Source organism: Marmota monax, unplaced genomic scaffold (genome assembly GCF_021218885.2).
Source record: "Marmota monax isolate L192 unplaced genomic scaffold, Marmota_monax_Labrador192_F-V1.1 WCK01_AAM20220418_F8-fsc00076, whole genome shotgun sequence".
NCBI lineage: Eukaryota > Metazoa > Chordata > Mammalia > Rodentia > Sciuridae > Marmota > Marmota monax.
This window is the reverse complement of record NW_026692843.1, coordinates 4,876,399-4,889,096: the sequence shown is the minus strand read 5'-3', so window position 1 is coordinate 4,889,096 and position 12,698 is coordinate 4,876,399. Positions and strand designations below refer to the sequence as shown.

General features: G+C 51.7%; 1 protein-coding gene across 3 annotated transcripts in view; it reads right to left on the bottom strand.

Moving 5' to 3' along the window:
• Nucleotides 1-12,698, bottom strand: part of Ptpre (protein tyrosine phosphatase receptor type E) — a 134,832-nt gene that overhangs the window by 80,731 nt on the left and 41,403 nt on the right. For all 3 annotated transcript variants that reach the window (XM_046448759.2, XM_046448758.2, XM_046448757.2), the window contains exon 2: nt 290-312. Coding sequence is in view for 2 of the 3 variants with exons in the window: in XM_046448758.2 (XP_046304714.1) it covers nt 290-312 (23 nt within the window). In the remaining variant the exon portion in view is untranslated. The remainder of the gene's footprint in view (nt 1-289; nt 313-12,698) is intronic.

The following is a 12,698-nucleotide window of genomic DNA, read 5'->3' as shown; positions in this document are numbered from 1 at the left end:
TAAGGGAAGCCCTTTGGAAAGTACCCATGAGTCAGAGAAAGGAAGCACGTGCAGAGGGCGCTCTCAACAACACAGTTCAGGATCCGGAGCAGCCGAGCCAAAGGTAAAAAGCGATGCGACTACAAGTGTGAAGCCCCCTGGCCCACGGCGAGGCGTGGAGCGAAAATGTCACCCACCGACCATGAGGCCCTCTTCCTCAGGAAAACAAGCCCCACAGTGGAATCCCACACAGTCTTATAGCTAGTTAACTATACAGTGAAAAAATTAAAAAAAAAAGTTTCGTACTCACCAAGTGAAAACGAGGGCTATAGTCTGAAAAAGAAAGAAGAAGAAACAGTGTCAGTCTCCTGGAGAACTCCGGGTGTCGATGCTTCAGACAGCGTCCAGACCCAACCTCTGCTGTGGTCTCTGGCTGCCAGTCCACCAAGGGAGACCCCTGATAGGCCCCGATGCCTGGTGTCCAGCCCCTAAGACCCCCACAGTCTGCTGCTCCTAACGTAGTGTGTGTTTCCTTGCCGTTGAGGATGGCCCTGTGAGACCTGGCTGGGGCACCCTGTCTGTTTCACAGAGCCACCAGTATCCAGCCTGACCATTCACTTAGTTCTCATGTTAGATTTTTTTTTTTTTTAATTAAGGAAAAGGCTTTTTAAAGGTATAATTGACATGACAAAATTCACTTGTTTAAAGTGTATGATTCAACAGTTTTTTTAGTATATTCACAAAATTTGCAACCATCACTATAATCTGATATTAGAACATTTTTTCACCCCAAAGGAAGCCTCACACCCATTGGCTCCCAGCTTTGCCCTTCCACCTCGGCCTGGAGACACTCAGCTACTTTCCATCTCTGTGGATTTCCCTGTTCTGGACGATCCACCTAAATAGGTTCACTCAACATGTGACCTTTTTACAATTGGCTTCTGCAACGGAGCGTAATGTTTTCCAGGTCCATCCATGATGCAGAATGTGCCAACACTTTACAGAAAACTAATCTTTCATGGCCATATTTGTTTTTTTTACCCACTATTCTGTTGGTGGACACAGTGCTCATGTTCCTGTGTGAGTGGTCAGTACTGGGGCTAGTGGGCTTCTGTCCACCTGTGGATGGACACCATGCTCAGCTGGGAGTGCACACTTGCACTGATGAAGGGTGGAATCATGTTTTGATTGTTGCTGTTTTAAAATAGCTAAAGCAGTACATGATGTTTTCTACCAAAGCAGACTGCTTGTTATCTGAGTCCTGGCAAGGCTGGTTATTTTAAACCAAACACAATAAAGACTCTACAGTACAAATTATAACAGGTTGTTATAAAATAACTATATTGTTAAATTAAAAATTGACTCATGAAATAGGTTTGAAGCCAAAGAAGCAAAAGAAATAGTTGTGGTTACTAAGCGATTTTTAAATCTGCTTGTGCAAATCTATAGCTAAAATTAATCTTAATGGTGGAAGATGGATTGCTCCCCTCTCTAATAAGAAGAACAAAACAAAGATATCTGCTCTCATCACTCATATTTATCATCCTGCTGGAAATCTTAGCCAATATAATAAGAAAAATAAATAAAATACATAGGAATTAGAAAGGAAAAAAGAATAAGGCTTTAGTCTCAAATGATGTGATAGTCTGCATAGAAAATAAGATGCCACTACTAGGAAAGAAGTATCTCCTAGGAAACCTGTATAAAACAATGGGGAGACAATCTGTGGAATAACTCGTGAAATCATGGAGGGTTTCTGGGGTGCTGTGAAGCCCCACATAACATAGAGCCCACTAGTGGTGTAGAGGGGCACTCAGTATTGGGCAGGAGGTGGTCACTGGGGATTGCTGGGGATAGTTGAACTGCTTTTTTTGTAGTAGTGTATTACAAGAGTCCACCCCTCTTACCTCACAAGACCCAGGGAAGATTCTGGAAAGTGTGACTTGTGTTTGCTTGAGGCCAAGAAAGGGGAGAAGCCAGGTGTGGACATTGCCTCCACTCTCTCAGGAGGGTTGATACAAATGTTCAAACCTATTCTTCAGTGCAGTTAAATAAACCTGGTGGTAAGTAGCAGCTTTTGGAGCAGGGCAGCAAACAGAGGCAGCGAGCTCAAGTCAAACCACAAGGAAAAGCCAACCTGGCATGAATTCAGGAGGGCATTTTGTCAACAACTGGATAAATAAATGAATAAAGCAATCGACAAAACCCTGATCAAACACAGATAATTAAAAACCTAACTTTGAATAAGTTTTTTTAAACAAAGAATAATTGAAGAATGGTATTGCAAATAGATTATGTATTTTGTTCGTTTGTGGTTCATGAAACCACAACTTCAGTTTCTCTAAGTACAGAAGTAGAGCAAAACCCGAACACCTACCTGTTCCCTAAACTACACCTGACCCGAGTACACGTCCTCCCAAGGCCCCAGTGGGAATGGTCACTGTGACACTGAGCAGAGTGTTGGAGAATGTGAAAGAAGCACAGGAGAGCCATGGGTTGGGGGGGTGGTTCATGAGGGCGGGACCAGAGCTGAGCAGCCTCCTTGCACAAGCTGGAAGCGTCCTGCCGTATCCTGAGGGGCAGCATCCTCCACAAGGGGAAGGAGGGCTGAGCTTCACAGTGCCCATGGAGCACCCGGGGCTGCTCTGCCACATCTCCCAACTGTCCCAACAGGCGAGGAGACCATTGTTAAGAGGAGGACGCTGAGGCTTGGAGAGCTTCTCCACAGGTTGCAGAGCGAGGAGGAGCAGCAGGAACGGCCACCCAGCCACCCTGCTGGGCCTCTGGGGAAAGCCATCTGCATGGCCTTTCACCTTGGTTTCCTTGGGGTTTGGGTGGTATCTCTGCTCCCCCAGGGAGGTGGTAATCCCTTCAGGCAGGGCTCACTTCCTCTCTCTGGGTTCCTAGTGGCTGGGTCCTGCTCACAGGGAGGGGGAGCCCAGAAGTGCACTTTACTGAGGGCCTCAGTGACATCGGATCCTTCATTCCTTGAAATCTCTTCCAATCCTAGGGAGAGGCCACTGGGTTCTCTGCTCCATAAAACACCTGGAAGGACAGTTGTCCACATCCTTCCTGCAGGGAGAACTGGGTCTCTGGGGGTGGCCTGGCCCCTGAGCTGGCACTGGGTAGGTGGGTCCCCAGAGTGCACAGTTGCTGCCACTCTGCTTCCAGGAGCTGAACAGGAAGGAAGCCCAGCCCGCCCTGGGAAACCCTGGGAAAGCGGCTGCGACAACCTGGAATAGGGAAAGTCAGCCCCAAGAGAGGCGGGAGGGCGGGGGGAGTTCAGATAAGGAGGCAGGAGCTCCTGGAGGAGGTGGCCAGAGCGGGCTCAGCCTGGTGGCTCTGGATATGGAGAGAGGATAGGGAAGTAACTGAGGGCTCCAACTCTGCCCTCAGGTCAGAAAACAGGTCTATGGTGTGAGAACCAGCCCGTTGGAACTGTTCCACTGCAAGGAAATCAGTTATTTCCGAGACGGACAGAATGGGCCAATCTTTCCAAACTCAGACAAAAGCAAAATGTCTCTCGCGCACACCCAGGGCTAAAAGCATTGCAAGCATCTGAGTGGGCAGCATTACGGTGCTGAGCGGCGTGCGTATTTGTAAGCTTCCCTTGTTGCTCAGATGCAGATTTGCATTTTATTTAAAAATGTTTACATACACATTTCTACACGTGTAACATACCTAAAATACGAACTTTTAAATGATGCGTGAAATTTTTTCTAAAGCACGGTCACACATGATGATACTTCATGTAATTAAATAATGGGGACAAGGATCTTGAAGAAGTTCTGTGGTGAGAGATCACAACGCAGGCCACATTCCTCCATCCTGGATGTGTTCTCTTGGGCTCCCCTTTCTGCCCCCCACTGCAAAGACAGTGGGCTGGCCCGATGACAATGAATAAGAGAGTACGGGGTGGGGTGGGGGCACAGACTGCTACTCACTCCCGATCACGGCGACCTCCAAGCACAGGGACTTCGACGAGGAGGGAAGTGCATCATGTTTCTGAATCATCAGGCTTCAGAGTCTCACGCTGCAGCCCTCTGCCAAGTCTCACAGTTCCTTGTTTACCTTCCAAGCATCAGCAAAGCTGTTACTTTCTCTAATGTAGGAAAGAAAGGCTGGAAGGAGCAGCTGCAGCCGGGGTGGGTGGGAGGGAGGCCGCCCTGACATGAAGGAGTCTGGCTGAGCCTTATCCACCTGCCCAAGGCCTCAAGCCACCTTGAAAGGGGCTGAAACCTTCAAAAATAATTCTGCAAAGGCAGGAAAAAAAGTAGCCACTTCCTCAACCACGCATTCTGCCAACACACAGCAAGACTCCTAAATATTTGGCGACTTTTAGGAAGGTATTCATGGGCAGCTGCTCGACAAAGATCCATACACACCCTGCCCTCAGCACACCCCACCCCAAGCACACACAGGGCGCCTCTCTAACTACTCCACGGCAGGAGCACCCTCTTTGGATTTAGAAACAATGCAAATCGGTAAGTCAGAGGGACTCATTTTTACAAGTACAAATGGTTTCCTTACTGTTGAGTCTGTCGTCTATCTGTGCCCTTACCATCACTGTGGACTTTAGGAGCACAGTGACTCGAACCAGTTGTCTTCCGAGGGGCAGGGTCTGCTCCAGCCCCAGAGGGCACCTTAATGATTTTCTCGCCTCTTGGTGCAGGGTGTATCCACTTCTCAGATAGTGACAGTCATTGTCAGGTTTTTCTAAACAAATCTTTGTCCCATGAGCAGCTTCCCTGCAGGGGTCCAGCTTGGGGTGGTATGGACAGCTGCATCAGGGAAGCTCCTTGGAGAAGCACCACCGTAAAGCAGGGTCCATGCCAGATGCCCTGCTAAGCACAGACAGGGACCTCTGACCCCTCTGCACACTCCCAGGAGGAATCTGTTCTAGATCCGCTTTGTAGATGAGGAAACCAAGCCCCAGAGAGGTAAATCATTTGCCACAAAGTGTGCTACCACAGAAGAGTGCAATGGGACCCAGGGCTGCCCCCGCCTTCTCTGCCTCCCTGAGCTCTTAGGAACTGGCTGCACTAAGTTCCTGGCTATGCCGTTTGTCCCCCTGGGCTGCCCCTGGGGGTCTCTGCAGGACCCTCTGTCCACAGCACACTCAGCTAAGGCATGGCTCTAGGATCCCCAGCCCAGCTTCTCAGACCCTTCTTGACCTCATCATCCACCCTCCAAGAGCTTGGGGGAGATATCCCAGGGGTGTGCCACCTCCCTACGCCTTGCCCTCAGTGCCCATTGGGGTTGGGGCCCCGCAGGGGGCTCTGAGTGTCACAGAACCCTTACAATGTGGAGGATGAAGGCAGGCTCCCAAGATGCACCTATGAGCCCCTCAGCTCACCTCAGAGGGACCAAGGACCAAAGAGGGTCTGAGCCCCCCAAATCATAGCCTCTGCACCCTGCCACCCAAGACACTCTCTCCCACCCACAACCTAAGTCCAGTCCTGACTCCAGGAATCTGATGCTCTCTGCCCAAGGCCAACTTTGCCTCGTTTGCTTGGCCTTGGTAAACGTCCAGTGTACCAGACTCTCCGCATGTTGGGAGGGCGAGGGGCAGGCTTTACATCATCCCTCAAAAACTTCCAAGAAAAAAGGGGCATTGTTGGAATTGCTCTAGAAGTGTCAAAAATACGCAGCTGCGACTTCCAGCCATGTTTCCATCTGCTCTGCTGCCGTCTGCCAGTGGAAAGTCCTAGAGCAGTCCCAGGGGTCCTCACACTCACGGCAGCCGGTGCCCTTCAGCCAGGCCATAGTCTGGGGCCCCTGCCACGTCCAGCATGGGGCCACCTGTGAGCCCCCTGGCACCCCCAGGTCTGAGTGACACCCCCAGGTCTGAGTGACACCACCCGGGTCTGAGCGACACCCCCCAGGTCTGAGTGACACCCCCCAGGTCTGAATGACACCCCCAGGTCTGAGCGACACCAGGTCTGAGCGACACCCTGCTTCACTTGCTCTCTTCTAACCAAGTGGGGTCCAGCCCCAGCTGTGGCCCACAGGCCCCTTGCCCCCAGCTGCTGGGCCTGCCTCTGGTCTCCTCCCATGGGTCTACGGGTGCCATGCAGAGCTCAGCCATGTTCTAAAGTAATGCCAGCCTGCGCGGGGCCCAGGGCCTGGTCTGTAATATTAGAGTGGGGGTGAGATCGTGGGTCTCCTGGGCATGGCACCGAGAGCGCTCTGTCCTCCAGCAGGATCAGGACTTTCCACCAAAAGTCATCCGACCTCAGAATCTTTTTCCAGTTGGCATAGAAAACAAAAGCGATGGACATAGTTTGATGGCTTCACTTCTCTGCAGTGACATTCTTGCTGTGTGTTTCCTGGAGGGAAATAGAAATGAACTCCTCAAGGACTCCCGCAGGCATGTTGCCACAGTCCGCTCCTTGGCGTGTTTCTGTGGACATATGTGTTTGGAGGTGTGATTGCACGGTGAACTCACTGAGCCACCTTTTCTATTGAAACTGGAGAGAGACAGTCTATAGGCTGAAGAGACGCGCCCATCCCCTTTGCTCAACCAGAGGGCGAATTCCATGGTGTACCTGCTGCTGCCCTACCAAGTCCAAAGACCATGCTCATCGTCCAGGTGTTAATCTTAGGGTTGATGCTGGGGACTGGTGGGATGTGGTCCAGGAGAGCATGCAGAGGCTGCAGTCACTGGCTCCCAAACATAAATGTCTCCACCAACTGAGTGAAGCAAGGGAGACGCCTGGGTAGGGTAAGCTGGACTTGGGGGGAGCCTTGGTCCCACTTTACCTGACAGTGTTCCTATCCTAACTCAGCTGGGATGGGCAGACCCCTCTCTCTCTCATTCCGCAGACTGGGCTCAGACTGCAGAGGGTGCCCAGGACAGGCTGGTTGGGTACATGAACACTAAATTTGTTTCAAAAGGTATTTTTCTTGAGTAAATTTGTGTTGATTGAACCTCAGAGAACACGATGCATCTCTAATATTCAGACATAGGAAGCCAATGTTGGTAAACGTTCCTTTCTAGATTGTCAATCTGAATCGCACCTGCCTTTCCCCAGGTGACTCTAGGTATGTGACTAGGCTGCCAACTATGTGTGCGAAGGCTCTGGCTGGTGACTCTTTTGACACTGACCAGCCACAAGCCTGCAGAGCCATGTGACTCAGCAAGGGCAAGGCCAGCAGAGTCACTACTCAGAGGTCTGCTCCTGCCACGGACCCCGGATGAAAGCAAAGGTAGGGCTTCCTGCCTCATTTAAAAGTGCAACTGCTGCTGTTCATTAAAATGCTGGCTGTCACAGATCCAATCCCCATGGCGGAGGACCACTTCACTAGAATAAATAAATGCAATTTTACTGTGAAAGAACAACAGCTATTGCTAATGAAAGCAGGAGACAGCATTTTTGCTGATCAAGCTGGTGTGGAGAAGAGCAGGGCACGTGAGCTCACGCCCTCTGCATTGCTTATCGGAGAGTGCATGCTCCTGGGCAAGGGCCTTGGGCCGGCAGAGGCCACAGCAACCGGCTCTCACAGGCACCGTCCCAGCGCCCTCCCTGACTTCTTTGTGCTGTTCCCTGATAGCTCAAACCTGCCAGGTTCGACTCACATGAGCCCTGCCCTCAATGTCTTGTCCTCGCCCTCCAGGGTGGCCTGGTCCTGCCCAGCACTCTCTGTCCTTACCACCTCTTCCTTCTGTCTACAGCTTCCCCCTAACAGCCCCCTCATGGCAATTCACAGGGCAGGGCAGTGGACATAGGTCAGGCCATGCCTGCTGCCCTACCACATGGGCAGGTGTGACCCTCCCTTGACAGATGGCCAGAGCAAGGGGACCACCAGACACACAAGCCACAGCTAGCTCGGTGCCATCTAAATAGGAGCTGCTGTCTTGAGAACTTCTTTATTACCTAAACACCTCTGTGCACAATCCAGCAGCTCGGAAAATCCCAGGTGGATGAATGAATAAAGATGCTAAACCAGTCACTTAGCACTTACTGAGCATCTAGTGTGAGCCAGTGATATGCCGAGTGCTAGGGATTTAGAGCTTAAAAGAAAATCCACTCACAACCCTCAAGGCCTCTACCCTAAAGGAAGTCCAAAGACAAGCCTCCAAACAGACTTCTGGAGCACAGAGGGTTGAGAGCTGGATCGTGGCAGGCCCCGGGGCAGTGAAACACAGAAGCAGCGGCTCCTAGCCTGGGGCTGGCCCAGTCAGGGCATCTTTCTCCAGAATTAGATTTCAAGGAGACCAGAAGAAGGACATCCCTGTGGTCCAGATGGTGTGCTTGAGGGCTGTGGCAGAGGGGTGGGGCTGGGGGCTACGGAAGAACAGGCAGCATCCACGTGCCTGGAGACGTGGGGAAGGAAGCAGGTGACCTCAGGCTGGATCAGGGACATGGGTAAGGTTGTGGGCTCAGGCTCAGGGCCATCAGAGATGTGGCTGACTGTGACACGCAGCCCTCGCCATGCAGGGATGCCACTCAGAGATTACGAAAAAACACATCAGTGCCAGACACAGAGGGAGAAGCATCCTCCAGACGACGGATCCTTCGCAGGGACGTGCTTCCCAGAGCAGAGGAGTTTGTTACATATTGGGAAGAAAGATTTTGAAAATTAGGGGACATATAAGTTGATCTGCCAATCAACTGGTTGGTTTGTCAAAGCACCCTCAAATATTTGGGTGTAATGATCGCTCCTGTCCATCAGGCCGACCTGACTCATTTCAACTAGTTATTAATTAGAATCCCTTGAAAGTGCACAGGGGAGAGTCCAGATTTAAAACAGATGAGAAGAGCCGAGAACGCCGTGGCTGCCCACTGCGTTGTCTAAAGAGGAAAAGCTAAGCATCTCTCCTCTTTAACATAGAGTTTGTCATAAAAGGTAAGCTTTTGGGGAACTCACAAATCACCCAGCTCCTGGCAAATCCGTCTCCAGGCCTAATACACATTGCTGAGGACAAGCACCTATTTTTCGCTGCCACTGAAAAAGTTCTGTGAACTTGTAACGAATCCGTCCTCCACAGGGAAGAACACTGCCGCATTCATTTGACAACAAAAACAGCATTATCACAAAAATATGCAGCGCTCCATTCTGGAACAATCCTCCGCCACAAAAGTGTAATGTTGGACAGCTTTCTGTTCTGTCCACCTACAAAGGCCAGCTCTCCCCTTCCACCGCCAGGCAGCGCCTCCGGGAGGCTCTCGGAAAACGACTTTCTTTACACCTCAAGATCTCACCTTGGAATGCCATGTGCTCAGGCTGCCGGGGCTCATGGTGGGAACGGTGCCAAGGCTTGGGAGAGGGGAGGTGTCACAGGCCAGAGGCAGCGTGGGCTGAAGTAAGCCTGCACATACCTGGGGGTCAGTGCCTTCCCTGCCCCCCGCGTGGGCAGGTGGTCTTTCTGGAATCCACCCTCTGAGGGAAGGAGAAGGAAGCAGTGTTTTCTTGAGCCAGAGCCCTGCCCTCTGATGCAGTGGAAGGCTGGGTGGCTGTGGGCAGGTCCCTTCACCTCTCGGTACTTCAATGTTCTCTACACATGAGGTCACTGATATGTCCCTCAGAGCTCCACGGTGATGACCCAGTGAGATAATGTGTGGGTGAGCCTGGAGTTGTGAGGAGTGAGGCCCAGGAAAAGAGAGAAATGTCACTGCTGACCCCTGATGTGGCCATGGGTGGGGTCTGTGCCCAGGGAATAGAGGCGTCCCTATGCTACCTAATAACCACATTGACTAAGGACAGGCTAGATCCCTCACATACGGGATTCCATCTGATCTCAAGACGACCCTGAAGTGACTTGCTTGAGGCACATGGTTGGTAAGAGGTTCCAGCTAGATCTGCTACAGAGCCAGATCCAGAGCAAGCCCCCTACATTGGGACAACCCCCAACTTGGCTCCAGGGTCAGGAGTCCCTTCCTGGGGACAAGCTGTGTAGAGGAGTGGCCTCCAGCCACTGGCCAGGGGCAGTGCTCAGGACTCAGCTGATCAGAGGAAGGACATGGGCCGTGCTTCCTTGCCCTCAGGGTAAAGCAGCCCAGCATCCTCAATATGCCAGTACTTGGTGTGACACGTCCCTGAGGAGCCTACAGACATGTGCTCTGCCCACCCAACCCAAAGTCATTGAAGGTTCACAAGCAAATCCAAAGAAAAGCTCCTGGGGGCTCTGGCAGACCAGGCCCTGTCTCCAAAATGTGGGAAAGCTGCACTTAGTCCAAGCTGGGCCCAAGGTTGAGGGACACCTCTTGGTCCACTGGCCATCAGCGGGAACCTGGGGAGGCCTGAGTGAGCAACCTGGCCTCTGGAGGGGATGTTGGCCACTGGAATCGGAAATGTTGTGTTCCAACCAATCTCCTCCTTCCCGAGAGTCTCAGGCTGTCGGGAGTTCCCTGGAAATCACAGGGGGAAGGGCAGTGTCCTCCTCGCTGGCAGTTGTTTTTAATATTTATTTTTTAGTTTTAGGTGGACATAATGTCTTTATTTTATCTTTACATGGTGTTGAGGATTGAACCCAGTGCCTCGCGCATGCCAGGTGAGTGCGCCACCACTCGAGCCACATCTCCAGCCCCTCACTGGCAGTTTTGCTTTCCAAGGTCTCAGCTACCCATGGTCAACCAGGGTCCAAAAATATTAAATAAAATGATCCAGAAATAAACAATTCACAAGTTCTGAATTCCTAGGTGTTCTGAGTAGTGTGATTCACGTCCCTCGCTGTCCCAGCAGGGACGTGAATCACACCCTGGTCCAGCGCACCCACGCTGTGTATAGTGGCCGCCCGTGAGCGGCTCTGCAGCTGTCTGGGCAAGCAGGCTGTCGCAGATCGCAGAGCTGTGTTCAAGTGGCCCTTGTTTAAATTACCGTCCAACCCCACGCCCGTCATGGTACTGGCAATTATACTCCAGTTCATTGCTAGAATCGTCCCATTTCATGACCAGTTGGGGTTGCTGATCTCTTTTGGTATCTAATTTATAAGTCAAACTTCATCATAGTTGTGTCAAACCTTGTCCTAACCCAACTCTACGGGTTCCCTGGTACCTGCCTTGGGCTGGACTCCCTGCGTCCACAGGGCCTGGGTCGGGTGTGGGCGTCTGAGGTGGTTCACCTCAAGGTGCCAGCCCTGCCGATTCCCCATGAGGGTGATGCCTACACCCAACAAGAGAAGGTCATGTTCGTGTTAAGACTACTTCACATTTCAGCCTAGCGAGACTCCCAACAGGACAAGACCTCTGCCAGGGACACAGGACACGGCAGTGACACCTCCAGGTTCTGTGACAAATAAGGGACAGAATAACGGCCCCCGGGGATCTTGCCAGCTCCACTAATCCTAATGACATAGCCCCAGGTAAATTTCACCTGGGGACAATGTATTTTAAAATGACTACTCATTTACGAACTTCATGACTAAAATGAAATGACCCTCTCCCAGCCAAACATCCTGTTGATGTGAAAAGACGTTTCATCCACCTAAAATCTCCAGGGAACCAGGGGAGATGGCAGTTGATCTCTTCTGTGAGTGCAGCTACAACCAGAACTGGGGCCTTGCTAGTAAACCGAGCTCACTGTTGGAGGAGCAGAGGAACAGCCCGAACCGCAGCGTCAGAGTTGGGAAGAACAAAGAGCTCTGCAGGCTGTTCCCAGGCATCCTTCCACCTGTGGACCAGCTGGACCACTGTGGACCAGCAGGTGCTCATCAAATGCCAGTCACGTTGGGGACATCTGATTAGGGGCTTTAGGCTACATGAAAACATGGATGAGTTATCAGCGGTGTCGAGGGGAGGTCTGCCCAGGGTAACAAGGAAGGGAGCTCAGCTGGGCTTGAAGGACAGGCGTCCACGTGGGGGTAAAGAACAGGAGGAGGACATGTGGTCCCAGAGCTCTGCTTCCCACTAACTCTGCAGGTACAGACCTGTTACCTCAGAGCTGTGATGACACTGACCAGACCCCTTCCTGCCCTCCCGTTGGACTGGCTGGCTTCTGAGGTTAGGGTGGTCTGGAAAGTCAGAAGCAGCTCAGTCCTGAAAGCCGCTAGAGGACAGGGTCCCTGGGGTTCCCCACTGGAATCTGCATGTGGGGGGTTATCTCACCCACAAGTTTAAATTCCTCTGCAAAAAAGACGAACAACTCAAATTCAACATTTTGAACACTGGGATCGAGGTTGCACATGAATCCAAATTCTGGAATTTCTGGACAGGAGAGAGGAGGGGACGCCCTCGTGCGCCAGCATCCCTGAAGGCTCCTGGAACCGAGCCCTTGGAGCAAGGCCGAGAGGCTTCCAGACCAACATGCACACTCACAGGGCAACAGGACCTGTGCCAACAGCCCACTCAGCTCTCAGTCCCTGAGGTCAGCCTCCTGCCTGTGCAGGTGTGGGACTTCAGAGCCACCTGCGAGTCCCGGGAGCCCCACTCCCTGAGCCCACACACAGCAGCATCTTGGAGCAGAATGGACAGAGGAGTCCCTCTCATCAGCAGACCTGTCCTTTCCCTCTGTGTTTTCATCATAAGATGTCCATTCAAGAGCCAGACGCGGAGAAGCAGACCTCAGTTCTAACTCCTTAGCCATCCTTGAGGGTTAGGGTCCAGTCTCAGAGTAGTGCTTTTTCATGAAAGGATTGATGTGTACATGCTGTGGATTGCAAAAGGAGGCTCCTCCACCTTTTGGGGGATCATGATTGCAAACCCTATCAGGTTTAAAACATGCAGTTGTCTTGGACTGTGGCACCAGGAAAGTGTTTATGTTTCCTGAAAAACTGGGAA